The sequence below is a fragment of the Candida oxycetoniae genome, assembly GCF_023343755.2.
Source record: "Candida oxycetoniae strain CBS 10844 chromosome Unknown scaffold3, whole genome shotgun sequence".
In the NCBI taxonomy this organism is placed as follows: Eukaryota; Fungi; Ascomycota; class Pichiomycetes; order Serinales; family Debaryomycetaceae; genus Lodderomyces; species Lodderomyces oxycetoniae.
In genome coordinates, this window is record NW_026055368.1 from 228021 (window position 1) to 255481 (window position 27461).

At 38.9% G+C, this 27461-nt stretch overlaps 12 protein-coding genes across 12 annotated transcripts; 7 read left to right on the forward strand and 5 right to left on the reverse strand. All coding sequences in view use genetic code 12, as the record gives it.

The window, feature by feature from the left end:
- Positions 1 to 463: 463 nt before the first annotated feature.
- QDR1 (multidrug transporter) lies at positions 464 to 1990 on the forward strand (the record flags this gene model as incomplete). The annotated part of the gene is made up of 1 exon (XM_049322294.1): positions 464 to 1990. The coding sequence occupies one exon, from the start codon at positions 464 to 466 to the stop codon at positions 1988 to 1990; it is 1527 nt and encodes a 508-aa protein (XP_049181723.1).
- A 659-nt stretch (positions 1991 to 2649) lies between these two features.
- Positions 2650 to 3855, reverse strand: YDJ1 (type I HSP40 co-chaperone; the record flags this gene model as incomplete). The annotated part of the gene is made up of 1 exon (XM_049322295.1): positions 2650 to 3855. One exon carries the CDS (start codon positions 3853 to 3855, stop codon positions 2650 to 2652), a length of 1206 nt encoding a protein of 401 aa, XP_049181724.1.
- Positions 3856 to 4963: 1108 nt separating this feature from the next.
- On the reverse strand, positions 4964 to 6733 carry SRV2 (adenylate cyclase-binding protein; the record flags this gene model as incomplete). The annotated part of the gene is made up of 1 exon (XM_049322296.1): positions 4964 to 6733. The coding sequence occupies one exon, from the start codon at positions 6731 to 6733 to the stop codon at positions 4964 to 4966; it is 1770 nt and encodes a 589-aa protein (XP_049181725.1).
- A 338-nt stretch (positions 6734 to 7071) lies between these two features.
- Positions 7072 to 9405, forward strand: KGF56_001200 (uncharacterized protein; the record flags this gene model as incomplete). The annotated part of the gene is made up of 1 exon (XM_049322299.1): positions 7072 to 9405. The coding sequence occupies one exon, from the start codon at positions 7072 to 7074 to the stop codon at positions 9403 to 9405; it is 2334 nt and encodes a 777-aa protein (XP_049181726.1).
- A 7-nt stretch (positions 9406 to 9412) lies between these two features.
- On the reverse strand, positions 9413 to 11308 carry KGF56_001201 (rRNA (cytosine-C5-)-methyltransferase; the record flags this gene model as incomplete). The annotated part of the gene is made up of 1 exon (XM_049322300.1): positions 9413 to 11308. One exon carries the CDS (start codon positions 11306 to 11308, stop codon positions 9413 to 9415), a length of 1896 nt encoding a protein of 631 aa, XP_049181727.1.
- Positions 11309 to 11552: 244 nt separating this feature from the next.
- Positions 11553 to 12935, forward strand: KGF56_001202 (tRNA 1-methyladenosine methyltransferase subunit; the record flags this gene model as incomplete). The annotated part of the gene is made up of 1 exon (XM_049322301.1): positions 11553 to 12935. One exon carries the CDS (start codon positions 11553 to 11555, stop codon positions 12933 to 12935), a length of 1383 nt encoding a protein of 460 aa, XP_049181728.1.
- Positions 12936 to 13005: 70 nt separating this feature from the next.
- On the reverse strand, positions 13006 to 15609 carry KGF56_001203 (uncharacterized protein; the record flags this gene model as incomplete). Its single annotated transcript, XM_049322302.1, has 2 exons — positions 13006 to 13922; positions 14250 to 15609. The coding sequence occupies 2 exons, from the start codon at positions 15607 to 15609 to the stop codon at positions 13006 to 13008; spliced, it is 2277 nt and encodes a 758-aa protein (XP_049181729.1).
- Positions 15610 to 15925: 316 nt separating this feature from the next.
- Positions 15926 to 17311, forward strand: EAF7 (Eaf7p; the record flags this gene model as incomplete). The annotated part of the gene is made up of 1 exon (XM_049322303.1): positions 15926 to 17311. The coding sequence occupies one exon, from the start codon at positions 15926 to 15928 to the stop codon at positions 17309 to 17311; it is 1386 nt and encodes a 461-aa protein (XP_049181730.1).
- A 549-nt stretch (positions 17312 to 17860) lies between these two features.
- KGF56_001205 (mismatch repair ATPase) lies at positions 17861 to 20704 on the forward strand (the record flags this gene model as incomplete). Its single annotated transcript, XM_049322304.1, has 1 exon — positions 17861 to 20704. One exon carries the CDS (start codon positions 17861 to 17863, stop codon positions 20702 to 20704), a length of 2844 nt encoding a protein of 947 aa, XP_049181731.1.
- An 84-nt stretch (positions 20705 to 20788) lies between these two features.
- KGF56_001206 (RNA-binding snoRNP assembly protein) lies at positions 20789 to 22597 on the reverse strand (the record flags this gene model as incomplete). The annotated part of the gene is made up of 1 exon (XM_049322305.1): positions 20789 to 22597. The coding sequence occupies one exon, from the start codon at positions 22595 to 22597 to the stop codon at positions 20789 to 20791; it is 1809 nt and encodes a 602-aa protein (XP_049181732.1).
- Positions 22598 to 24321: 1724 nt separating this feature from the next.
- Positions 24322 to 24936, forward strand: RPL15A (60S ribosomal protein eL15; the record flags this gene model as incomplete). Its single annotated transcript, XM_049322306.1, has 1 exon — positions 24322 to 24936. One exon carries the CDS (start codon positions 24322 to 24324, stop codon positions 24934 to 24936), a length of 615 nt encoding a protein of 204 aa, XP_049181733.1.
- A 653-nt stretch (positions 24937 to 25589) lies between these two features.
- On the forward strand, positions 25590 to 27362 carry ADE17 (bifunctional phosphoribosylaminoimidazolecarboxamide formyltransferase/IMP cyclohydrolase; the record flags this gene model as incomplete). The annotated part of the gene is made up of 1 exon (XM_049322307.1): positions 25590 to 27362. One exon carries the CDS (start codon positions 25590 to 25592, stop codon positions 27360 to 27362), a length of 1773 nt encoding a protein of 590 aa, XP_049181734.1.
- Positions 27363 to 27461: the final 99 nt, after the last annotated feature.

A 27461-nucleotide genomic window follows, 5' to 3' on the forward strand; every position in this document is an offset into this window, starting at 1 on the left:
TACAATCCGCCGTTTTAGTTTTTCCGGTTGCTGGACTAATCTCGTACCCGCGTAATCTAAAAATGCAATGCCTCTAATTACTCATTATCGGAAAAACCTCAGATTTTTCTTTACTATTATTTCTTTTTCACTGATCAAGTTGCAAAAAAAAGAAGGAAAAAAATAATGCAATAAAATACGATAGCTATAGGAAGAAATCTTCGATATAATTAGGAGCCGCTGTCCGGTTCAAAAAACATCTAACAGCAATCTTGCAAACTTTGTTTGTCATTTTGAATTACTGATGAATAAAAAGGGAGATATGGACTTTGAAAATTGGTTTTAGTACATTTACTTAAGATCAATTGTTTGAAAGCTCAAAACTGTTAATAACGCCCTTCCTTGGCTGCTCTTCAATAACGTGAACTTACAGTATCCCTTTTACGTGTGTGTGTGTGTGTGTATTTGTAAGTGACCTGTTACCATGGGGAAATACATCGAAGAAGATGATAATCAGGAGACGTTGCATTCGTTTGCCACAACTGAATCAAAAGAGAATTATCCCTATACAATCTTTGAGAAACGAGAAAAGTTCTTGTTGATCTTAATCTTGAGTGCTATTGGCTTTTGGAGTACAATAAGCTCTCCCATATATTTTCCTGCGTTGCCAACATTGACTTCCGATTTCCATACATCAGTATCTATGATGAATATAACGGTTGTTTCTTATCTCCTATTTCAAGGACTAGCACCAACAGTGTCATCTAACATTGCAGATACAATTGGAAGACGGCCGGTTTTACTTGCAAGTTTGTTGATATATATTGCCTCATGTATTGCATTGTCACAGACAGATGTTTATTGGTTGCTAATTCTATTACGATGCATACAAGCAGCTGGAATTGCCCCTGTTATATCTATTAGTTCAGGTGTCTCAGCAGATGTGTGTACTACTGTTAATCGTGGTGCAATGGTTGGGGCAGTCACTGGATTCCAGTTCGTTGGAAACGGCATTGGTGGATTGGTAGGAGCAGCTTTGATCAGTGGATTTGATACATGGAGGTCTATGTTTATATTTTTGGCCATTGGTGGCATGGTAACATTGCTAGCTGCAATATTTGTTTTACCTGAAACATCACGTAATATTGTTGGCAATGGCACTGTAGTGCCAAAAAATATTTTGAACAAATCTGCTTTGATATGTATGCCATTTTTTAAAAAGAAGTTGACAAACGAAGTTCTGACCATAACACCTAAAAACCCGTTTGACATTTTGGGTCCTTTTAGAATATTCATTGAAAAAGAGATCTTTTTTACTTTGTTACCACTGGGTATGCACTTTGCAGCTTGGACTATTGCACAAGCATCTTTATCTACAGAGTTGGAGTCCCCGAAATACAATTATAGCGTTATGCACGTTGGTCTCATATACTTACCTCAAGGTCTTGCTTGTCTTTTTGGATCACTAATAGTGGGGAAAATGATGAATTGGTACTATACTTATAGAAGAAAGTTGTATGATACTCAAATGGAGAATGTACCAATTCACGAGAGACCGCCTTTCAATATCATTGCCACAAGGTTAACATTAACGATTGTCCCAACAGTGTTGATGGTAATCGGATTGGTTACCTTCGGATGGTGCATACAATTCCATAGACACATTATATCCATTATAATATCATCCAGCTTGATATCATTTTCATCAACGCTATTGATATCAATTTCTACAACCATGTTGGTTGATCTACACCCCACCCAGGGAAGTGCCTCTTCTAGTTGCCTCAACTTGATGAGGTGTTGGCTAGCTGCCTTATTTGCTGGCGTATTAGACAAAATGGTATCGAGTATGAACCTTGGCGGAACCTACACGTTAATGGCTGGATTATGTTTGCTAAGTGACTGCGGGTTGGTTCTAGTTTTATACTGGGCAAAGCAGACTCAAGAGACATTTAGTCTGACTGCAAGTACCAGAGTTCAGTCCGCTGCTAGTTCTTTCATAGAGAAGTAAAAGATTTATTGTACACATTTATAGACAAGTCGTACACATTTATAGACGAAGCATAGACTAACTTGCATAATTTGATTAGATAGTGTTTAAGTGATTTAATTTCTAATCTGTTTAGTAGTGATTTGTAGCAAACTCTCGAAATAATGGTGAATGAAACACCTATTGAATGAGACATTTAGTATGTATGACATCTTGTGTGTGTGACATCTAGTGTGTGTGACATTTATATGTGAGACATCTAGTGTGTGTGACATCTAGTGTGTGTGACATTTATTGTGCGAGACATTTATTGTGCGAGACATTTATTGAGTTTGATTACAATATTCATTGAGTGAGACATTCATTAAGTGAGACACTATTATTTGAGACATTCAGTAAATGAGATGATGTACTAAATGGATATAAAATGTATTCAGATAATATTTTGCAATATAAAACAAAACATAAGTGCACCCGGCCATCTTTAACTGCATTCAAAAAAAGAAATGATAGTTAAATTGACATAGCTTTCAATTTAATCAAATAAATAGGATCAACAATAACATATTTGATACGTTAGAGTGATAAAACAATTCTATCAAAAAATGAAAAAAAAAAAGGAAAAACACGTACCAAACAAGCAAACAAAGCGATTAAAAACCCAGCAAATTAAACGTTGATTATTGTGAAGCACATTGCACACCGGGATTTCCACCGCGTGCGTCTTCTTCATCTGAATCATATGCATCATGCCTTCTCTGTTGGTATCTGGAAGGATCATATTTGGTCATCTCACATTCGTCGACTTCTACACCCTTAGGGATAGAAATCTCTCTTCTTGGGGGTAAAATTGTTGCCAATTGTTTGAGTTTGTCTTCATCAGCAAAGTGGTTCTCTGGGAATTTGATTGAAAATTTAATAATCAAGTTACCTCTACCTGATTGTCTATAAATAGGCATACCTTGTCCTTCCACTATTTTCAACTCTCCGGGGGATATAACCTCTCCAGCCACAATGTTTATCTTTATCCAATCACCCGATATATGCTTGAAAGCAATTTCGCCACCGGCCAATGCTGTTAATAAGTCAACTTCACACTCTTTAAACAAATCGTTACCTTTTCTTTGGAATTCGGAATTTGGTTTCTCATCAACAATGAAAATAACGTCACCAGGTGTGATACCTGGTTCTTGGTCACCTTCTCCACTAAACACAATTCTCTGACCATCCTTCATACCAGGATCAACGTGAACTTGCAAGATTTTCCTTTCAGATTCAGTCTTTTTACCTCTACATGCGGTACATCTGTCTTTTTCGTCACACAAGTCACCCTTACCTCCACACTTGTCACAAATGGTTTGGAATCTCTGGATCATAGGACCCATTTGTCTAGTAACAAATTTCATACCAGACCCTTGACAATCTGGACACTGTTTTATCTTACCCTTGGCACCACCTCTACCTTCACATTGTTTACATAATACTGTTTTGTTCAAGGCTAACTTGGTGGTCTTACCTTTAAACAACTCCTCTAATGTGCATGCAATACTATGCTTGATATCCTTACCTCTCGTAGGCTTTTGAGGACCACCTCCAAATCCACCTCCAAAGAACTGGGAGAAAATATCATCTGCACTCATTCCAGGACCACCACCTGCTCCCGACAAACCTTCTTCTCCATATTGGTCATATATATCCCTTTTTTGCTCATCAGACAAAATCTCGTAAGCATGAGAAATCTCCTTAAACTTCTCTGCAGCTTCTGGAGTCGAGTTTTTATCGGGATGATACTTTAATGCTGCTTTTCTATATGCCTTTTTTAACTCCGACTCCGTAGCATTAGGTGCTACACCCAAAGCGTCATAAAACTTTGTATCTTTGACCATATCTCTCAAAATAATTCCTTATTATTCCAAAAAAAAAAAAAATTAAAAAATTTGATTGAAAAAAAAAAGCGACTTTTTATAAATAAAAATTACTCAGTAAGTTCTTCAAACTCAAAGCCTGATATAAAACAATCTTTCTTGGATAGTTATCTATTAGTTTAATCTATGAATTTCGACCGACGCAAACAAAAGTTCCAACGATGAAAAAGAAACAAGCCTTTCCTTTCAATATTTATGGGGAAGAAAGTAAAGAAGAAAAAGTGGAATAGAAAAGTAAAGGTTTGTACTTACTAGAAGAGGGAAATTTTGATTCAAATTTTTTTATAATCGAAAATCAAATGAAAAAAAAAAAAAATGAAAAAAAGAAAAGAAAATGAAAGAAAATTGTCAACCTTTTTTCTTTGGTTGATGCACGCACTGAGAGGAACATGATGTACCACGAACCCATGGTGCGACACTATTGAGCTGAGCAATACTTTGTAGCTTGTTACACCATATACTAGGTATTTCATATCATTCATTGCTCGAAACAGTGGCCGATGTAAATAGGAAGGGGGGGGGAGGGATGTTGCTCTAACTATAAACAGATGGGCACAATCAATCTACTTCCTAATTTCTCGTCTTGGACCAGTACTTTGTAACTACACTGACTGTTTTTGCAGCAATTCTCTATTTTCCTTTTTTTTTTTTTTACACGAGATGGCAAAACATTATCCATATATTACGTAATCAACTACTATATCATATATAATCAACCACCATATTTTATATAATCAGTTATTATGGAGAACATTCTAGAAAAAAATGGACTAAAATCTGTTTTTAGTGTAAGGGTCTGAGAAAAAATGATAAAGTTGGTCTTTGACTCTATGCACGACAATGGAGGAGGATCTGGAGCTCGATAGGGGAGGAGGATCTAGAGCCCAATAGGGAGAAGGATCTAGAGCCCGATAGGGGGGAAGGATCAAGGAGTGTAGGTGGCAGTCAGTGCTCCACTATCGAGAGAAGCGAGAAAGTGGAACCAGTGTCGCTAGTGTTGGTGACAGTCAGTGCTGCTCCACTATCTCGCTCTGCTCGATAGTGTTGCTTCGTTCGATAGTGTCGCCTCTCAACCAACGTGTTCAACAATCTCGCTGACTAATTTACCATTCTTCACAACCGATACAAATTGTTCAGGAACAACCAATTCCTTAAAATCGTCATTTTCTTCTGGAATATTGATGTTTAATGCGGTACTGTTACTCGTAAATACCTGACAGTCATGTTCGATACTCTCTTTAGACAAGTAAACATGACCTTCGTCTGATTTATCGATACTAATCATTGGCACAAGTCCAATAACTTGTAAACCATACTTGTGTGATTTAATTACTTCAATACCTGATATTAACGAATCAATAACTACCCCAATACTTTTGGTTTCCGATATAGAAACGGCATTTGCTTTTCCCTTTAACTGTATTGTAACACCTTCGCAATTTCCTATAAACACAGATTGATGCATTTCAGTTTCAATAACAATTGGTGTCTGTGTATCGTTTTGAGTGAAATTTTGAATGATCCACTTAGTGCCATCAACTAGCTCTCTTTTTGGGCTCTTTTTAACAGCGACTGGCGATGATGAAGATGGTGTTTCCAAAGTCGTGATAGCGGTGGCACTTTGCGATAGGTTTTTGGGTTTCTTTGGTGCTACAGGTGGTTGTTTCCTCAACTCGGGATTCTTATGAGTCATTTCAGATTTTTCAACCTTTTTCAATCCAGAAGTGATTGCTGAGCCTTTATTCAATTGGGCAAAAACAGCATTCAATCCCCCTTGTGAAGAGCCACTACTATTATTACTACCTCCACTACCATCACCAGCAGCAGTGTCAGATGAACTTTCAAATATCGATGCCGGTGGGGCTGGCGGTGCCGGTGGGATCGGTGGTGCAGATGGTGCAGATTGTGAATTATCACCACCAGACTCCAGCACTGTCTGAGTATCTTGTGTGCTCTCAACAGCTTCATCAAAGGACTTGCCCTTTGAGTTCCATGAGGGTCCAGTAGCGTGGAACTCCTTTACATATATTTTGAGCTCATCAAAAATCTTCAAAACCTGGTTTACCCAATCAACATGGATCTTGTCCTTACCTTTGAAATCTTTCAAAACTCTGTCTAACCAGAATTTGGCGCTATCTCTGGTGTCTGATATGTATGAAACAGGTGTTGTAGATCCTATCCAATAAAATATAGCTGCACTTTCGCTCAAGGAATTCAAATGATTAAAGTATGTCGATTTACGGTTGTCATCCTTTAAGGTGGTGATTTGAGTTATTTTCTCATTCATGGGAGTGAATACCTTTACAAAAGCAGGTCCTGTCATATCGGGTTTTTGACATTGACTGACAAGTTGTAAAAAATGATCCTGATCGCTGAAAGCTTCACCAAATAACTGAGCAGACTCTCCAACTAACGAGTCTATCTGAATTGACGTCTCAACAAAGGGATGGACATATTCATGGACAAACTGCTCAAATGCTGCAACTGATTTGGAAACTTCTTTCGACGAAAGTTGGCTTTTTTGTTGCTGCTGTTGCTGTTGCAGTTGCAGTTGCTGGTGCTGTTGCTGCAGTTGCGGTGGTGCTACTGACGGGTCAATTGAGGTGGATTGCAAGCTTTCATTGCCAACACTTGAACCCACCAAGCCGTCTCCTTCAATCTGCTTGTCTTCATTAACGCTGGATTTGAGAAGGTTTGATTGTTGCTGGCTTTTGTGTTTATTTGTTTCTTCTTGGAAAACAGTTATGTCTTCAAGCCTAGAAGTCGCTGCTTCTAGCCTTTTAAGAATAGTTACAATGTTGTAACCTTGGACATTGAATTGATTCTCTTCGCTTGACATGTTATCAACTTTTACAAGTTAGCAATCTTTGAAATACGAACAAAAGGGGATAATTAAAGTTGTTGACTCCTTAATTTTGTTTAAGAAAAGTTGAATGTTATATAGTGTAAAAAATTGGAGGAGTTCGCATCAAAAAAGTCAAGTTGAAAATTGTAAACCCTAAAATTTGTTGTATATTCACCATTTATCGAACAACCAGCGCATAGGCCAGTTGTCTTTTTTTCTTTTGCTGCGCAGGAGTCACCAGTTGCCCTTTTTATTTTTCTGTGTCGAAAGGATTTTTTTTTTGTTGTTGTTGTTGTTGTTGTTAAGGGTAGGGACCAGAGACAAGTCATCAAATGTTGCCGTCAAAACGTGAATCGAAGGAGGAGAAGCTCCCGCAGCAAGAAGTGCACTATCTAAAGGATATTCAGATTGGTTCAAATAAGCCGGAACCGTTTTATCAGAATTATCAGCCTCAAGTACCAATAGCGCTCGATTTAGGTACATCAACATGGAGAGTAGGACTCACTAATAGTCCCGAGCCCAACAATGTATTTCCTGGAATCATATCTCGTCATCGCGATAGAAGGGCATTGAAAACGTTGACTATTATTGGAAACGATGTGTATGCAGATGCTTCTTTGAAATCCACAACCAAAACCCCCTTTGATGGTCCGTTAATTACGAATTGGGACTACATAGAGTTTATGTTGGATTACTCGTTTGAACACTTGGGAGTCACTAGTAATAATGGCAAACTAAACAATCCGATAATAATGACTGAACCAATCACCTGTACCTACCATCAACGCAAAACAATGTATGAACTTTTGTTTGAGGCTTACCAAGTACCCAAAATCAGTTTCGGGTTGGACTCCTTGTTTTCATTTTATTACAATACCAATGGTCACTCTACTGGGTTGGTAATTGGAACAGGAAATGAACTGACGTCTATCATACCAGTGATTGAAGGAAAAGCATTAATGACACAAGCCAAGAGAATAGATTGGGGTGGAGACCAATCACAACTGTACTTGTCAAAATTGTTGAGCTTAAAATACCCATACTTTCCAAACAAGTTGAACTCCACTCATACAACCAATTTATTTCAAGATTTCTGTTACGTATCAGAGGACTACAACAGAGAGTTGAAGCATATTCTAGATATGGATGTTTTAGAGAAAAAAGATATTGTGGTACAAGCGCCAGTGGATATAGCCGTTAAGGTGGAAAATAAGAAAACAGAAGAAGAGTTGGCAAAGCAGGCCGAGAAAAGAAAAGAACAGGGGAAACGGTTGCAGAAACAAGCTCAACAAAAGCGTTTGGAAAAATTGGTTGAAAAGCAAGAAGAATGGGAATACTATGTAAAACTTAAAGAAGATAATTCTCATTTGAGTGCAACGGAATTTGAAGAGATTTTGATCAAAGCTGGATTTGAAGATGCTGATGATTTCAAGAAATATTTGGTTTCATTGGAGCGGACATTAAAGAGGGCCGCTGCTGCGCAACAGCAGGGTGATGGTGAAGACGCCAATGCCGATCTGGAAACAATGACTTGGCCCTTGGTGGATATACCTGACGACCAATTAAACGAGGAGCAAATCAAGGAGAAAAGAAAACAGAAATTGCATAAAGCAAACGTTGAAGCAAGGGAACGAAATAGAGAATTAAAACGACAAGAAGAAGAAATAAAGGCAAGATATGAAAAAGAACAGCAAGAATGGAGAGAACGAGATTTGGATGATTGGTGTACGGCAAAGAAAGTGAATTTGGCAGAATTGATAAGCAAACTCAAAAACAGACAAAAGCTATTAGAGTCAATGAAGGATAGAAAGTCTGCAGCAGCTCAGCAACGTATGAAAAATATAGCTGAATTGGCAAATGACGAAACTGGCTCTACTTCTGCTGCATCTAGAAAAAGACGGCGTAATGCAAATGCAACCATCGATAATGACCCAAACGATACTTTTGGAACTAATGATGACGATTGGAACGCGTACAGAGAAATATCGAATCAAAGTGTAGAAGAAGAATTGGAAATTATAAACAAGAGCATATTGGAGGTTGAGGAAGATTTATTAAAGTATGATCCGAATTTCTATCACGAAGATACGTTTGCTGCAGCTAATTCCTTTGACTGGAAAAGTCTGGTGTTGCACAAATTCATTCATGGACCACGGCCGAATATCACAATTGCGATGCAAGCCGACGGTTTGTCGCCAGATGAGATTGCAAATCACCCGGATATAATTAAAAAGAATCATCAAATCCATTTGAATGTGGAACGAATTAGAGTACCGGAAATATTGTTTCAACCAAGTATTGGAGGCTTGGATCAAGCCGGTATCAGCGAAATAATAGGTGATTTATTGAGGAGAAGGTTGGATGGTAATTTTCAACTTGCTGGTCAATCATATGCCATGGCTCAGAATGTATTCATTACTGGCGGTTTAGCGTTGTTGCCTGGTTTTAGAAATAGAATTGAAAGGGATACTAGAGGCTTTCTTCCTATTGGCACGCCATTGAACGTACGTACAGCCAAAGATCCATTGTTAGATGCCTGGCATGGAATGAGCAAATGGGCCAATAGCGAGGATTCGAAAGACGCGTATGTTACACGAGCAGAATTTGAAGAATATGGACCAGAGTATATCAAAGAGCATGGGTTGGGAAATGCTTGTATACTATGATAGTTTACTATTTGGAATTTGGATTTATACCTTTCTTTTTCAAACTTATTCTTTTTGATTTATCCATAATCTTTTCATCTTCATCATTTTCAAACTCGGCAAAATCGTCGTGAATAATACTCTCTTCAGCAGCTTCTGCCCTTGCAGCACTTTCTTTCTCTCTAGCTCCGCTCTTGGAAACGTCGTGAGGTGAGGATGCAATTTTCTTGAATTTGGCAACATAAAAACCATCAACATTATATGTATGGGGATAGTATCTTCTTGTCAAATTCAATTTAGGATTAAAATGTTTTCCACGATACGAAATAAACCCTTCCTTACCAATAGCCAATCCAGTTTCAACTAATTTTACATTGGGTCTTTTTCTCAATGCATAGTCTACTACAGCCTCATTCTCTTCCACAGCAACCGAACAAGTGGAATAGACAATTACCCCCCCAGTACGGGAATCTGCATCAACAGAATCAATGGCAGACAACAACAACTGTTTCTGCAAGTGAGGGATTTGTATAAAGTCTTTTTCAGTTCTGCTAATCTTAACACTCTCATCTTTCGCTATAACACCTGTCCCCGAGCAAGGAGCGTCCAAAAGTATTCTGTCAAAACCTCCAATCACTTTTGGAAACTCTCTTGCATCATAGTTACAAACAATAGTGTTTTTACAGCCTAAACGATGGATATTTGCTATCAAAGATTTGGTACGAGCTTTGTTAGCATCATTGGCAAATATACACCCGGTGTTTTTCATCAATGCTGATATGTAAGTGGTTTTCCCACCAGGTGCCGCGGCCATATCTAAAATACGTTCATTCTCTTGTGGATCTAAAGCTATCACGGGTAAAAAGGAGGATGCGGCCTGTATAATATAGTGTCCTGCTAAATATTCTGGTGTAGCTCCAATTGGCACTTGTGAATCAAAAATTTGAAGTCCAACTTTAGTCCAAGAACCTATAGGCTGCAAATTGACTCCTCGGTTCACCAAGCTCTGAGCCAAGTCGCGTCTCCTGGTTTTGAGAGTATTTGTCCTTATTGTAATAGGTCTTGCTATTTCGTTTGCCTCAAAAAATTCCATTGCCTCTGAAGGAGAAAATAAGTTGAACAACTTATCGGCTAAGAATTCAGAATACCCAAAATATTCACAAATGTCTTTGAGTAACCGAGATATGTACTCTGCTCTTGATTTTCCTTCTTCAGCCAATGACTTGAAATTTTCCAAAACTTTTACAATCTCCAACATTCTCGTTCTTACCATTGTTACATCTGGTGGTCCCTTTGCAATCTCTTCTTCTTCTGCTTCAGTGGGTAACACCTTCGCCCTCGGCTGCACTGTGCCTTCCTCCAAAAGTTCCTTTTGTGCCTCTTCAGCTTCGAGCTCATTTTCTTCATCCAATTGTTTAGAAAAGAGTTCCATATTCCGTGCATTTAATCCTTCCAAATCTTCTTCCCCATCGTCGTCGTCGTCGTCGTCGTCATCAACGTTATTTTCATCGTCTGAAAATATGGGTTTTATTCGATCTTCCTCATCCGAGTCCAAATCACTGCCGCTTTTTTCCAAACCATCTATATCAAACTCATCATCTTCCAACTCTTCCAACTCACCAGGCTCTACATCTTCGTCAGAATCATCAAATAATGACTTTCTCGCAGAAGCCAACTCTTCAAAGTCTACTGCGGGTAACTCGTCATCTTCCGTAACTCGAGCCTTTTGAAAATTGGATTTCTTATAAGGCTTCAGATGATCCACTTCATTTTGGCTATTCTTCCGCTTCAACTTGGTACTAGTTTTAGAATCCTCTAAAGATTGTTTACTCTTGAAGCTTTTCTTCTTCTTATCCTCCTTCAGAGCTTTGAACTCGTCATAGGTTGGTGGAGCTCCCTGTTTGTTCCTGGCCTTTCTTCCCATACTTTGCTATTCTTCTTGCAAACTATATTACTGTGAATAAGTTAATTTGGTGAAATGAAATGAGATGAGATGAGATGAGATGAGATGAGATGAAAAAAAAAAAAAAAAACATCAAGCAAAGCAGACGGTTATAAAATCTTCAAAACTGTAAAGAAGAATAAAAGGACCAACTTGTATATATATAGGTAATTATAAGTAAGTGTTGTGTGACTGAATTAGAAGTACCAGCGTGCCAGATCTCGACATGGCTGCTGTAAAGAAGAACGACTCTACGATAGAGGCGGGACAGCATGTAATCATTAGACTCCCCTCGAACGGGTTGAAGATTGTGTTGTTACAAGAATCGGGTTTAATAGGATTGGGAAAATTTGGCACATTTGAAGTATCTCACATATTGGGATATCCGCTAGGCTCATCTTTTGAAATAATAGAAGACAACAAGGCAGTGCCAATAAAATGTATATCGGAGCAAGCAGAATTAAATGTTTTTGCGGATAAAGATAGAGATGCCCAGAAGCAGGAGTTGACCAAAATTTTTAACAATAGTGCTGAGAATAATCAAAATATCGTCGATATTGGAGCGAAAATCCAGAGTTTAAGCAAGAAGGATATTGATGAGTTGAAAAAAAGTGGGGCGTCTTCAAATGTTGGTCAAATGATTATTGAAAAAATTGTCCAAGGTCATGAAGGTTTTGATAAAAAGACTGTATTCTCACAGCAGAAATATGTGAAAAGGAAACAGCAGAAATTCTTGAGGAGGTTTTCGGTCGACTATCTTTCGGCCTCCCAGTTGTTGGAGTATTACATCGAGAAAGACGCGAATAGGGTGCTAAATTTATCAATTGAGTCATTGGGCTTGCTCATGTCCTATGGTAATGTGAGACCAGGAGGTAAATATCTAGTTATTGACGAAACTGGTGGTATTCTTGTTTATGCAATGATGGAAAGAATGAACAACGAAGGGTCAATTATTCTACTTCACGAAAATGAACATTCAAATCTCATAGCCTTGACATATTCGGACTACGGAGATGAGGTAATTGATAAGATTGTAAAACCAATCAACTGGTTACAATTTGCTGAACCTGAAAATGAAAAAATAAAGTTTGAAGAAGTAGATGCAAAAGATATCAAGAAATCAAAAGCAAGAGAACAGCATAACAAGCGGCGCGAGCGAGCGCAAAAGATTAATGATATCATAGATGCAGCACAAGAAGGCAACTTCGATGGCTTCATATCAATGTCGACCTTATATATGCCTGAGGCATTGGAATTCATAATTCCGAAAATTGGTGGTTCCAAACCAATAGTCATTTACAACCAGTGTAAAGAGCCTCTAGCAGAAGTTCAAGCTAACTTCACCAGCGACAAAAGGATTTTAGCATCTTCCATATTTGAAACAAGAGTGAGGCCGTATCAGACTATTCCTGGTAGAATTCATCCTACAATGACAATGAGAAGCGGTGGTGGATACGTGTTGTGGGGCACACGAGTGATTCCTAATGTGGCTATCATTGCTGTAGGTAAAGGTATGAAAAGAAAGCGAGAACGAGAAGAGGAAGAAGGAGAGTCTGTAGAATTTGTATCTGAAAACTCTGTGACACCGGATATGGCAGCTGACAAATAAAACCACTTTCAAAAGGGGCAGGAGACCCAAGTAACAAGTACCTAGTAACAAGTACCAAGTACCAAGATTCTTAATATACGTCATCACATAGCTTGCTAAACTCGGCAAACTTTCCCTCCCTTTGCCAACCAATCACGCATCGTACTTTTGAGGCAGAATCTTTCATCACTCCTACGCCCCATTTCGCAGAATCCATCGATTTATTAACAAAATCAGCTTGATCTTTATAACCAACCTCAAAAACAAAGCCTTTGGCTCCAACTGGAACAACAAGATTTTGGATTAAATTTGAGTAGACTTTGTTGTTTCCAATTAAAGCTAGGCTTGGTTCATACAATCTGACCGATTTTTCAACTCCGTTTCTCCATAAAGACTTTTTGTAGTCTTCCAATGGAATATAGGGCGGGTTAGAAGTGACCAAATCTATGCCAGTACCATCATCACCTTGTATATTTACACTCTTGCATAATTTTGAATCAAAAACATCCGCCAAATGGAACGATATCTGTATTCGTTTACTCGGATAAGTAGCAAGATACAGCTCCAAGTTTTCTTTAGCTAGTTCAACAGCTTTTTCAGATATGTCATACCCGTAAGCTCTTGAGTCAATTGAGTTTTTTGCCAATAAATGGCTTAGCAAAAGTGGTATACAACCAGAACCAGAACATGCGTCAACGATATTGACTTTTGATAATTTACTATCAATTATGAATTTCGCCAATCTGGTACACCACTCCTCTGTTTCCCACCTCGGTATTAACACCCCTTCACGACAAATAATATTCAAATCACCAAAAGGTTGAGATTTAAGGATGTATTGTAAGGGAACAAGTCCTTTTCTCAAATTCACCGCCAGTACCCATTCCGACTTGGGAAGCTCTTCTTTGATCCATTTTAGTTCCAATTGAGCCCTCTCTAGATCCCTTGTTGCCGCTAACAACGGTGGAAGCAACGGTGAAATGACCTTTGCTCGACGAACATGCTTTGCTAAAAGACGCGCCATCTAGGCTATATCCAATTGCACCGCCTACCATTTTTTTTTCACCCATTTTTTTTCACCAAGAGTCAAAGAGGCAATGGATGAAAGAGTCAAAGAGTCAAAGAGTCAAAGAGTCAAAGAGTAAAAGAGTAAAAGAGTCAAAGAGTAAAAGAGTAAAAGAGTCAAAGAGTAAAAGAGTAAAAGAGTCAAAGAGTAAAAGAGTAAAAGAGTCAAAGAGTATGGCATAGTTAGTGTTGCAACAAGCTATCAAGTGCTACTCCACTATCTCGCTCTGCTCGATAGTGTCTATTCTATTTACAGGAAACATCACATACCTCTCTTTATGTAGTACATATAAGCCCTCTCGTGAACATGTTCTGGGAAGGGCGTTATAACTTCAGAATGTCCTGGTCTTGCAATTGGGTCTCTCAAGTACACGGCATGGCAAGTATCAAACGATACTTCGATATGAGATGGCAAAATTGCAAAAGCACCGAGAAACAGCCGTGGGGTCCATGGAGTGAAATAAGGCTTCAGTGGTTCCTTACGGCCGTACAAGTGGCGCTGCCATGGGAAATTGATTTTAGCGCTTGTTTCATCTTCAAGAACTTTTTCCTTATCTATTGGCGTAAAAGTAGTTTGTCTCATTATATTAGATGGATCAAAAAACTTGCCATCATTTGCACCTTCCAATCGTATTCTTTTCCATTCGCTCTTCTCCAACTCCCTCAAAATATTCTTTGTCTTTCTGAACTCAGTTTTTTCTTCGTTGGACATTTCCGTCTCCTTGGCAAAATACGCATTCAAAGCTTCATGCGATTTTTCTTTTAAAAGTGGATGGTTCAATCTGGATAATCCTTGATAAATTATCAAGCATTTCTCTTTGGCAACATCACCATACTTGTGAAACGTTTCAACGGATATATTATGGCCAGCGGCATTTCCAAGATTTATAATATCTTCCAAAATGGTCATTTTGTTTGTCGCATTCTGCCTCTTTTTCATCATCAATTCACCTTGTTTCTTTTGAGCATCAAGTGTTTCCCTCTTTTCAAAGTTTTCTATTTGATTCAAGGATTTGAATTTATTTTGCTGCCTCTCCCAGGCTGCCTTGGGGTCCTTTTTAGCCATACTTACATAGTGATTCCAGTACCTCACCTGCTTATTGTCAATATTGATCGCCTTACTCAAACTTGGTTTGGACTTGCCCATAGCAAACAAGACTTTTTCAGGGTCAACGGAAAATACGTCACCGCTCTTTAGTGGGAAAGAAGGATGCTTGATTTTCACTCCATTGACCTTGACGTATCCGCCAAGAATGAACTGACGCGCTTGTCTAACGGAAGAAGCAAATAGACTTCTAAAAACAGCAATCTCTAGCCTCTTCTCCAAAGTTGCATAGGTCTGCAACGTAATAGGTGTTGGTGCTACATCTTGACCTTTTAACGATGCATCTAGTTGCGAGTACGTCTTAAGTTCAGGCTCAAATAAGACTTTCTTAAACCTTTTCTCATTCAAATGCTCACCATGGTACGACCTCGTTTCCGATTTGGCTGCCCATTTCTGTTGGTATAAAGTTTTCCCAATATAATTTATAGGACTCTTTCTGTATAAATTGAATAAATTGAATCTATTCATAGACATTTCAACACCGCCCCTGACCATGCGGGAAACTCGATCCAACTTCCGCGGCATCTTTATACTCTAAAACCTTGGTACGCCAAAAGAGGGAAACAGCAACAGCAACAGCAACAGCAACAGCAACAATAACAATAACAACAACAATATAGCTTAGCTTAGCCAGCAAATATCCTTCCTTCCTTACCAATAACCAAAGGTTTATTAAGGAAAGAAATTTTTCACTTTTAATTTTTTTTTTTTTTTTTCCATCTTGTTCAATTTTAAAATGTAAAAGTTTGTTAAGATTGGAGTAAGTTCTTTTAAACTGACAGGGGGAGGAATTGCCCAAATTTGCTTCTTACCGAGGGTTATTTCAATTACGATTGATGAGATGTCGGTAATTGCTGAATCTGCTGAATCTGCTGGGAGAAAGTGGTCGGTTGAAGAAGAAATACAGTTGTTTAGTTTAATCTGCGACTATAAACCAGCAGGGAAAAAGAAACATGAGAATGTCAAGATAATATGCAATAAAATAAACCAGGAGGTGAATGTGCTGAAGGAGGAGCCACTTACCGATGATGATGTATGGCAGAAACTTGGGGAATTATACAATCTACCGAGAATTGACGCTATAGAAGATAATGGGAGTGAAGAAAGTATCGATGTACAAGAAACAAAAGAAACTGAAGATGAAGACTCGCCAGTTAAAGGGGGAGCCAATGCTGAGAAGGAGGACAAACTGGTGTCCGATGTAAGGAAAGAGAGTGAAAGTGAAAGCGAGAGCAAAAGCGAGAGCGAGAGCAAGAGCGCGAGCGAGAGCGCGAATGAGAAAGAAAATGAGGCTTTACTGGAAGAAGAAGAAGAGGAGGAGGAGGAGGAGGAGTCTAATGACGATTCTACAACCAAATCAAATAAACGGAAAACAAGAAGTCAATTTGCACCAGAGAATTTGAAGAAACGACGGTTAAGAAACTCTACAGTAGAGAAAGAAGAGAGCATTATTGGTCAAAAGACATTTATCGAAGACAGCGCGGAAAAAGAGACCAAAGACAAATCATCGGATACTCAAAATGATGATCATGGTAAAAAGGAGGAGGAGGAGGAGGAGGAGGATAATAGTGATGACAATGATCATGTAGTAGTAGCGCACCTGGCTGATCAGGCAAATGCCCTGAAAGAAGATAAGAAAAATAGCAGTATAAAAGAGGAAAACCACTTGGAAGAAAATCAATCAAAGGAAACTCATTTGGATGACAATGAGGAAGAAGGCGATAATGATGATTCAGCGCCTGCAAATAGAACAAGACAAAGACAACCTAATACGGAAACATCAACAGCAACTTTGTTGCCAAGAAAAAGAACCAGGCTCAGTGTCAAATTGGGTGACGACCAAGAGGAGCCTGTACAAGTACAATTGACATCTACAAGGAAAAAGACAAAGTACACAGAGGCTGATCAGGAATCGTCGCCTCCTCCTGCTGCTGCTGCTGCTGCTGCTCCGTCATTGCCCACTCGAAGGAGAACAAGGTCGGAAACTCATATCAAAGATGAAGACAATTGGCAAGAGCAAGAGCAGCCTATTTCCGAGGACGAGGGGGAAACGAATGCAAATGCAAAAAGTGGGAACAAAAAAGACAGAATACGAAAAACTGATAAAGCAGAAAAAGTCGATGCAAATCAATCAAGTTTGCAAACAAGGAGGTCTAGTAGAAGTATCAACGTACAGCCGGCTGCAACGCGACAGCCACTGGTGAGAAGAAGTTCAAGAAAGAAATAAATAAAAAGCCTTATACTATTGACACGACACTATCGACAACACTATCGACACGACACTATCTCGCGCTGCTCGATAGTGTTGTAACAAGCTATTAAGTGTTGCACTACTATCAAGCAGTGACACTATCGAGCAGTGACACCATCAAGCAGAGCGAGATAGTGTTGTAACAGGCTATCAAGTGTTGCACTACTATCGACACGACACTATCGAGCAGAGCGAGATAGTGGAGCAATACTCGGTAATTTGTTTCAACACTATCTCGCTCTGCTCGATAGTGTTGTCGATAATGTTATATCTCTATACTCTACGTTTCACTCTTAAAACAAGTCAACGACTGTGAGCTCATTTTCTTTAAATTATTTTGTTTTGCAATAAATACAAATCTGTTTCAAAAATTTTCAATTATCGAAAACCGGTTTTCAATGTCTTTTAAAGAGGATAAATAACTGAGTAGGCGGTCGTTAGATGCCAAGATAAAGCTAGAGGTACAATTTCAAAATTGCTAACAAAGGGTAAATGACAAGAGTTTTCCTTTTGCAACTATAGAGAATGAGAAGAGCTTTTTGCAATGATACAAGTCGAAAATATGCTAGATTTTTTGAAACTTGTACTGTTTTGTATAAGCCGAGACACCGAGACCGGTTAGAGAGTTGGGATAGAGGTGGTCGCAGGGATAGAATTAATACCCCAATTGGAGCTACTGAGGTTTCAACCATGCCTCCATTATTTGCCTCGATCAAGCGGATTATAGACCAGAATCCAAGCTGCGTCAGTTTGATTCAAATTGGACAATTTTATGAGCTACATTTCGATCAAGCGGAGGAATTTGGACCAAAACTCGGCTTGAAAGTAGCATACAAAAAGACCAGCAATTTTAACATACCTATGGCAGGATTCCCCTTGGTGCAGATCAAAAAATACACAGAGATGTTGGTTCACGAACATGGCGTGAATGTGGCGATAGTTGACCAATATGATACTCAGAATAGAACTATACAAAATTTGCTTCATCGCAAGGTATCGAGAATTGTGTCCCCGGGAACGTTGATGGATGAGAGCTTTATGAATTTCAATCAGAACAACTATTTATTGGCAATTTCCTTCCCGCCCAATATGACGCAAACTATTGCTGATCCTGACTTGACAGTTGGATTGTGTTGGATTGATGTTTCGATAGGAGAAACATTTGTCCAGCAAACAACCTTGGGGAACTTGATTGCCGATGTGTCTCGAATCAATCCTAGCGAAATATTGGTGCCAGTAGAGTACTTTGAAAAAAGCTCTAATCTAATTTCGTGGTTTCCTCCTTTGCAAGAGTTTAAAAAATACTTTGTACGGTATCATAATACTCAATATTCAAATATAAATTCCAAATCACATTTCAAAGGTAGTGCTCAAGCGGTTCGGAAATTCTTGGAAGGTTTGAGCGTTCGTGAGCAAGCCGCTTTGAATTTCGCATTATCTTACATCAACGTCAATTTACCAGAAGTGCAAATGCGGTTGGACTTGCCTACGAGATTTTGCAACAATGACACTTTGCAAATGGACTCAAGGACGCGAGAAACGTTGGAATTGACCGAACGGGCAACAACAGGAAGAATATCGACGGTTGGAACATTGCACTCGTCAATAAAAAGGACTTGCACACAGTCTGGTTCCCGCTTACTTCTTCAATGGTTAAAGGCTCCTCTAACAGATGTTGTCGAAATTCAAAAGAGACAAAAGTACGTTGGCATATTTTTGAAGTACCACCACTTGAGATTAGTAACTCGTCAACGATTGCAAAAGTTACCCGATTTCATTCGTGTGATTCAGAAAATCTCAATAGGAACCAATGATGATGTGTCCAATATGAAAGCATTAGCAGACGCATTGCTAGATTTGGAGCAGTTGAAATCTTTCTTGAAAGACGAATTTACAAAGGATTCGAAGGGATTGCGTCCATTAGGCGGCTTTGTCGATAAATTTGACGTACCTATGGAACTTGCAAATACAATATTGGACGCAATTATTGATGTTCCCCTAAGTCTGTGTGATTCAGATGTGGTTGGTGATGCAGAAAAAGGAGAAGCTGCAGATGTTGTTGACGCTACTGTCGTTTCCAGTTTGGAGGAAGATGTTAATAATGATAATGAGATGGATTCCAATTCTTTCTTGGAAAAGTACAGAACTAAAGATGAGCAAGGCGTTGAGCCTCTGTTTCAAATTAGAAAAGATTATAACGAGACATTGAAATTACTTCACGATGAATTCGACCAATTAGTTTCAGAAGAAGAAAGCTTCTTGAATGAGCTTCAAACAGAATTGTCTCTTTTAGACCGAAAAGCAACAATATCCAAAAGAGAAAAGTATAGCCGGTGGTCAAATGTGTTGGTTATTAATGCCAAATTAGACGCAATAAGTGCTGCTGCTGAGAAATTCCAGTCGGACGTGTTATTACGTCAGAAAAGGACATTGACGTATCGGTCTCAGAGGTGGTTGGAATTGCAGCACAAACTTTTGGACAAAGAGGACTCAATTAAGAGCATCGAAAGAAATATTATTATGCGTTTGAAAGAGCAAATATCTGAGAAGGCCCAGCAGATTCGAGAGTTGGGAAAAGCAGTTGACTTTTTGGACGTGACAGCCTCATTTGCTATCATTGCCGAGGAGCATAATTGGAGCTGTCCACAAGTTGAGAAGTCTACTAGATTGGAAATTGTTGGGGGTCGCCATCCCGTAGTTGATTTAAGTCTCAAGGATGCTGGTAGCATGTTTACTCCCAACGACTCAAAGCTTAATAAACAGGAACTAATGTGGGTTATTTCTGGTCCCAACATGGGTGGGAAAAGTACGTTTCTAAGACAAAATGCGCTTATTGTTATTCTTGCCCAAGCAGGCTCATTTGTCCCAGCAGAGAAGGCGAGAATCGGTATAGTGGATAGAATATTTACAAGAATAGGGGCTTCGGATGACCTCTACAATGACTTGAGCACGTTTATGGTAGAAATGGTTGAAACAAGTAATATCTTGTTGAACGCGACATCGAAGTCCTTGGCCATCGTGGATGAAGTAGGTAGAGGAACCAGCGGCAAGGAGGGTTTGGCTATTGCTTATGCAACATTAGTGAGTTTACTTCAGATCAACCAATGCCGGACATTTTTCGCGACTCATTTTGCAAAAGAGTTAAAAGGAATTCTTGATGACGAGAAAGTAAATCAAGAGCGAATCAGATTTCGTCGTACAAGAGTGTTGGAATTAGATATGTGTGGTAATACAGATGTGCGGGTAATGATAGATCATACTTTAGAGCCGGGAATTAGTGAAAGGTCGCATGCATTGGAAGTAGCAAAAAAAGCAGGATTCCCGCTGTTTGCTTTGATGAAAGCTGAGAAAGTTCTAGCTGTGATGTGAAATGAATATATATATATATATATGTGTGTGTGTGTGTGTGTCTATATATTGTGAAATGCATATATAAAGAGGTACATTTACAACTTATTGCTTGTTGTCCGGGTGGTAGTCATTGTTCGGATTGTTGCATTGTTGATTTCTTTGTAGTTGTTGCATAAGCAAGTTTTGTAAATGTGCCAACTGAGCACTGTTTACATTTTGATTTGGCTGCTGGTATAACTGATTATACTGAGGTGGTGACTGATTCATTGATGGTGGTGACTGATTCATTGATGGTGCGATTCCTGATTGTTGATAATACGGAGTGATGTATGCACTGGGCTGATTAAAGCTAGAGGCGTTGTATGGAGGTTGTTGGTAAGCATGGTTGGTGCTAAATTGCGGCTGGTAAGGATAATCATACTGAAGATTGGAATTTTGTGGGTACTGATTAAGCTGTTGGTTAGATGCATAGTTTGAGTATTGAGTACGCTCGTAACTTGCCGGATTTGATCTTGACAGATTCGAGTTATGCATTGGGCTATAGGACAGAACATGTTGTCTTTTAATGGGCCTATTTTCTTCTTTCTTTTTGAGGTTCGTGACATCTTTATTCTTCCTTTTCTTTTTCCTTGCTTGCTTTGCTGCTAACTCGCTTTCGTCGTCGGAAAACTCTTGCTCCTCCTCCAATAGTTCTTCGTCATAGCAATTACTTGCATCAGTTCCCTTGACGTGTTTAATTGTATCAGTGTATAAGAACTGTGAGTCAGTTACAACATAACACACAGTTTTGCCCTTACAATCTTTAAACTTTTCTGTTTCCTCTTTAGTAGAAAACTTGATGCTGTAAACTGGCAGTTGAACTCTGCCAAATATTTCAAACAATGGACCAATCGGCTGTCTATCTTCAAAGCAAAAAATAGAGCCCTCCTTAAGTATCCGAAACTCCCCTGAAGTCTTTGCTTTTATTATAATTGAGTTTTCTACAATTCCAGTGATCTCACCAATTCGTTCAATTGGTGCATTTTCTGGAATCTTGTAGTCATCTGGCAAAGAAAGAGCCTTTTCCTCAACTTCGTTTACTGACTTGATAGGACCATCAATGGCGTCATCTTCGTCATTGTCAATGTCAATGGCAGCGTTTGCTTCAAGTTGTGTCTCCTTTTCTTGTGAAACGGAATCAGAAATATCTTCCTCATCGCTCTCGTCGGAACTGCTTGAGGAATTATCATCATCGTCATCGTCATTATCATCATCATTATCATCATTATCATCATCATCACTTGATAAGTCTCCTGCTTCGGTTTTCTCCTTGTCAGTAATGGCTTCATTATTGGTATTAGTCGTTTCTTCAGATGCATTAGCATTACTGCTAATAAAAGCTTTCGTCTCTTGCATATTCACAGCCACTTCTTCAAGTATTGTGTTTTTGGCTTTTTCATCTCCAGTGAATTCATTTTTTGGTTCCAGACTATGGTGCAAATCTTCTGAAATGTCTTCATTGAGAGCGCTCTTAGATTTCTCCTTATCCTCTTCTTCCTCCTTATCCTCCTGCTCCTCCTGCTCCTCCTGCTCCTCTTTCTTCTCCTTCTGCTCCTCCTTCTGCTCCTCTTTCTCCTGCTCCTCCTCCTTCTCCTCCTGCTCCTCTTTCTTCTCCTCTTTCTCCTGCTCCTCTTTCTCCTGCTCCTCTTTCTTCTCTGTATCCAATTGATTTCCCTCAAGGGACTTGTTCGGCAGTAAGGGCTCTTCCAAATGGCCTTTTTCTATATCTTCCTCCCCGATATTGATTTGTAAATCTTGCTCTCGATCATTTTCCAATGCACTTTGAATACTTTCCGAATTAGGTCCATCTTTAGTCTGCTCTTTACGATCGTTCATATTATCTGTAGAAACATGGTGCATGGCATCTCCCATCGTGATATAACTTAATGGTGCTGTCTAAATTCTCCTCCCTTCTGTACAAGTTAGAAAGGAACCTTAAATCATATAGCGCAGTTTTTGCGATGAGCTTCACTAAATATCAAATTACACAAAGTTGATTATTTACTTTTGTATGTAAAAGGTCCCGCTTAGTTAAAGGAAACTTCGTGCTTCTTTTGTTCATTATTCCTCAGGTGGATACAAGCAGGTAAAATGGGTTATCGGCACTGGTTTAATTTGTTGTATGTTATCGTAATGTACTTGCTTTAAGAAACTCGCATTCAATCGCAAAAGTGCACGGGTCATATAAATAATATATGCCATCGTATTCCAAGGTCTTCCAAATAGAGCTACACTATCGACACTATCGAGCAGAGCGAGATAGTGGAGCACAACACGTTGTAGCAACACTAGCAACTAGCGACACTATCGAGCAGAGCGAGATAGAGGAGCACAACACGTTGTAGTAACACTAGCAACTAGCGACACTATCTCGCTTCTGCTCGCTAGTGGAGCACAACACGTTGTAGTAACACTAGCAACACGTTTCCCAAATATTCTACTAAAAAGTGGAATCGTGTATATATAATAAGAAAATGAAGGAGCCGTATCTACCTCATACAAGCGTATACCCTGTCAAAATATATGAAGGGAAATGTAACAGTTTTTCTCTCATTTGGGTGCAAAAAAACAAACACATCAACAATGTATGTAGCGACACTAATTATGTCATAGTAAAAACTCAACAAAGCTATAATTCACCACTACTTCTACAACTATCGAGTAGAGCGAGATAGTGGAGCAACAGTGACTAGCGACACTGACTACACCGCGCTATAGATGTGTCAGTACAGGATTAGAGTACAACAGAACAGTAGAGTACACCTACCACCAAGAGTAAACAACCTAGAGAGTAGAGATAGACTAACGAGCTGTTCCCGATAGTCGAAAGAGGAAAAGTAGAGAAGAGACTAGAGACTAGAGACTAGACGAGCGAGCGAGTCTGGTCTGCGTTATAGATGTGTCAGTACAATGTGTCGCATTCTATAATGTAGTTTATAGTTTCTAATTAGTCTTTCCTCATAAACTCATTTGTCCATATACTAACCAATATTGCTCGATAGTGGAGATGATGTCTGTGGCACTTACTGTGCTCCACTATCGAGCAGAGCGAGATAGTGACGCTCTTTTCAATCTGGGGGGGGAGGCGGTCTAAATTTAACCACGGTAGCGTTTGGCTGCAAAAAAAATAAAAATAAAAATGCAACACATAGTTATAGCCCTAACAAAAGACACGCTCACGTGTAATCAAATATATTCAACTTTTTTTTATTTCTCTAACTGGGCTCCTTTCAACATTTAGACCCCCCTAAAACTTAGCAAAGCGAGAGATTAAAGGCAAGCATTTGATAGCAGAGAAAGGATGATTCGGGAAAAAACGATGCTAGCAAAGAAGGGATGATTTGAGGGAAAGGTTTGCAAATGCATACTCTTTCATGGTCATTTTTGCAACTTCATTTACTAGCATTGAAGTGTTTGAGTTTATTTATAAATTTATATATTCATTTATTTTTTTCTTCTTTCTTTCTTTGTGACAAGGTTGAAATTTTTCACTTAAAACAAGTGAAAAAAAAAAAATTACTAAGAGAAGAATATCTTTTAAAAGTTAACTTGGTTTTTCACCTCTACTTCACAGCCAACAACAACAACTATCAAAGATGGGTGCATACAAATACTTGGAAGAATTGCAAAGAAAGAAGCAATCCGATGTTATGAGATTCCTTTACAGGGTCAGATGCTGGGAATACAGACAAAAGAATGTTATTCACAGAGCCCCAAGACCATCTAGACCAGACAAGGCAAGAAGATTGGGATACAAGGCTAAGCAAGGTTTTGTTATTTACAGAATTAGAGTTAGAAGAGGTGGAAGAAAGAGACCAGTTCCAAAAGGTGCTACTTACGGTAAACCAACCAACCAAGGTGTTAACCAGTTGAAGTACCAAAAATCATTGAGAACCACCGCTGAAGAGAGAGTTGGTAGAAGAGCAGCCAACTTGAGAGTTTTGAACTCTTACTGGGTTAACCAAGACTCTACTTACAAATACTTTGAGGTTATTTTAGTTGACCCTCAACACAAGGCCGTCAGAAGAGACCCAAGATACAACTGGATTGCTAATGCTGTTCACAAACACAGAGAAGCTAGAGGTCTTACATCTGCTGGTAAGAAATCAAGAGGTATCAACAAAGGTCACTTGTACAACAAAACCAGAGCCGGTAGAAGACACACTTGGAAGAAACATAATACATTGTCATTATGGAGATACAGATCATAAAGTTGCTGATTTTTATCGACTTTTTTTTTGGCGAGGTGTTGCTGACTTTTATCGACTCTTTTTGGCGAGGTGTTGCTGATTTTTATCGACTCTTCTCTTTGGCGAGCTGTACATCATTTGTTTACTTGTATACCTGTGTACTTTGAATAACAATATCGACTAACCAGAGAAAATGCACTTTTTCTATAAAATCAGATTCGAACATTCTTTTTATTACTATATGTCTTGCCATGCAAAGCCTAGCCAAATAGCCTAGCCAAATAAACACCTACTTGTAATCAACTATTACGAGTGTTCTTTATTTTTTTTTTTCACCTCGGTGTCTCGTTTGCTTGTCGCAATTTTTTTTATTGTCTCATTTTCCTCTCTTCGTTTTCATTTTCAATTTTCTTTCACCACTTGCTGTTGGAAGAGATTATCACTTTGGTTTCATTCTGATCTCACTTGAATTTTTGCGCTACTACTGTCGTATCAAAGGATTATTCTTGTTTTTCCAACAATTAACTATTTGCTCATCTCGCGCAATTGTTTCAAGAGTTTCCATTTCCCAAAAAAAAAGGAAAAAAAAATTAAAGAAAAATTGAATAATTATCATCATCAAACAGAACAGATAGTCCAGTCGAGTTGAGTCATCATAGAGTTTTCATTTAATTATGACAGAACATAAACAAATTGCTATATTATCCGTTTACGATAAAACAGGTCTTTTGGATCTTGCCAAGGGTTTGGTTGCCGCTGATATCCGCATCTTGGCTTCCGGTGGGACTGCGAAATTGGTCCGTGAAGCTGGTTTTCCTGTTGAAGATGTTTCTTCAATCACTCATGCTCCAGAAATGTTAGGAGGAAGAGTCAAAACGTTACACCCTGCTGTTCACGGAGGAATCTTGGCAAGAAATTCGGAAAGCGACGAAAAGGACTTGGTTGCACAAGGTATCGAGAAAGTTGACTTTGTCGTGTGCAATTTGTACCCTTTCAAAGAAACCGTTTCTAAGATTGCAGTGACTGTTGATGAAGCAATTGAGGAGATTGATATTGGTGGAGTCACATTATTAAGAGCTGCTGCTAAGAACCACCAGAGAGTTACAATTTTATCAGATCCAAAGGACTACTCTGGGTTTTTACACGAATTAAAGAATGGAAAAATATCCACAGAAACAAGAAACAAATTAGCATTGAAGGCTTTTGAGCACACAGCTGATTACGACGTAGCTATTTCTGATTTTTTCAGAAAACAATATGCAGAAGATGTGTCTCAATTGCCCTTGAGGTATGGTGCCAATCCTCATCAAAAGCCTGCTCAAGCTTTTGTATCACAGGGAGAATTACCCTTTAAGGTTTTAAATGGTTCTCCGGGGTACATAAACTTGTTGGATGCATTAAATTCATGGCCATTGGTGAAGGAGTTATCTGCATCATTGAACTTGCCAGCAGCAGCCTCATTCAAACACGTTTCACCAGCAGGTGCTGCAGTAGGTTTGCCATTGTCTGATGTTGAAAAGAAGATCTATTTTGTTGAAGATATTGAGAATTTATCTCCACTTGCAAATGCCTATGCTAGAGCCAGAGGCGCTGACAGAATGTCATCTTTTGGTGATTTCATTGCACTTTCTAATATTGTTGATACCCCTACTGCTCAAATTATATCTAAAGAAGTTTCCGATGGTGTTATTGCTCCAGGATATTCCGATGAGGCTTTGGAGATTTTGAAGAAGAAGAAAGGCGGCAAGTACTGTGTTTTGCAAATTGATCCTAATTTTACACCTGATATCATGGAAAATAGACAAGTTTATGGTGTCACTTTGCAGCAAAAGAGAAATGATGCTATAATCAAGGGTTCCTCATTCAAAGAATTTGTTTCCAAAAACAAAGATTTACCCGAACAAGGTGCTATTGATTTGACAATTGCTACTATTGCCTTGAAGTATACTCAATCCAATTCAGTGTGCTACGCCAAAAACGGTATGGTTATTGGTTTAGGTGCAGGTCAACAGTCAAGAATCCACTGTACAAGACTTGCCGGAGACAAGGCTGATAATTGGTGGTTCAGACAGCATCCTAAAGTATTAGCATTCAAATGGGCCAAAGGTGTAAAGAGACCAGAGAAGTCCAATGCTATTGACTTGTACGTTTCTAATCAAGTTCCAACTGAGGAACCAGAGAAGAGCGAATATGAGTCCAAATTCGCTGAGGTTCCCGAGCCATTAACCCCAGAGGAGAGAAAAGAGTGGTTGAGCAAATTAAACAATGTTGCGTTATCTTCAGATGCATTTTTCCCCTTCCCTGATAATATTTATAGAGCTGCAAGATCTGGTGTTAAATTTATCGCAGCACCAAGCGGCTCTGTAATGGACAAGGCTGTTTTCGATGCTGCAAATTCCAGAGATATAGTTTATGTGGAGAATCCTATCAGATTGTTCCACCACTAGGTTTTTAAAGAAGAAGAAGAAGAAGAAGAAGAAGAGAAAAAAATATGTTACTTCACCAGCAAAAAAAAAAAACACGCCAAGTGTTTCCGCTTCTCGACA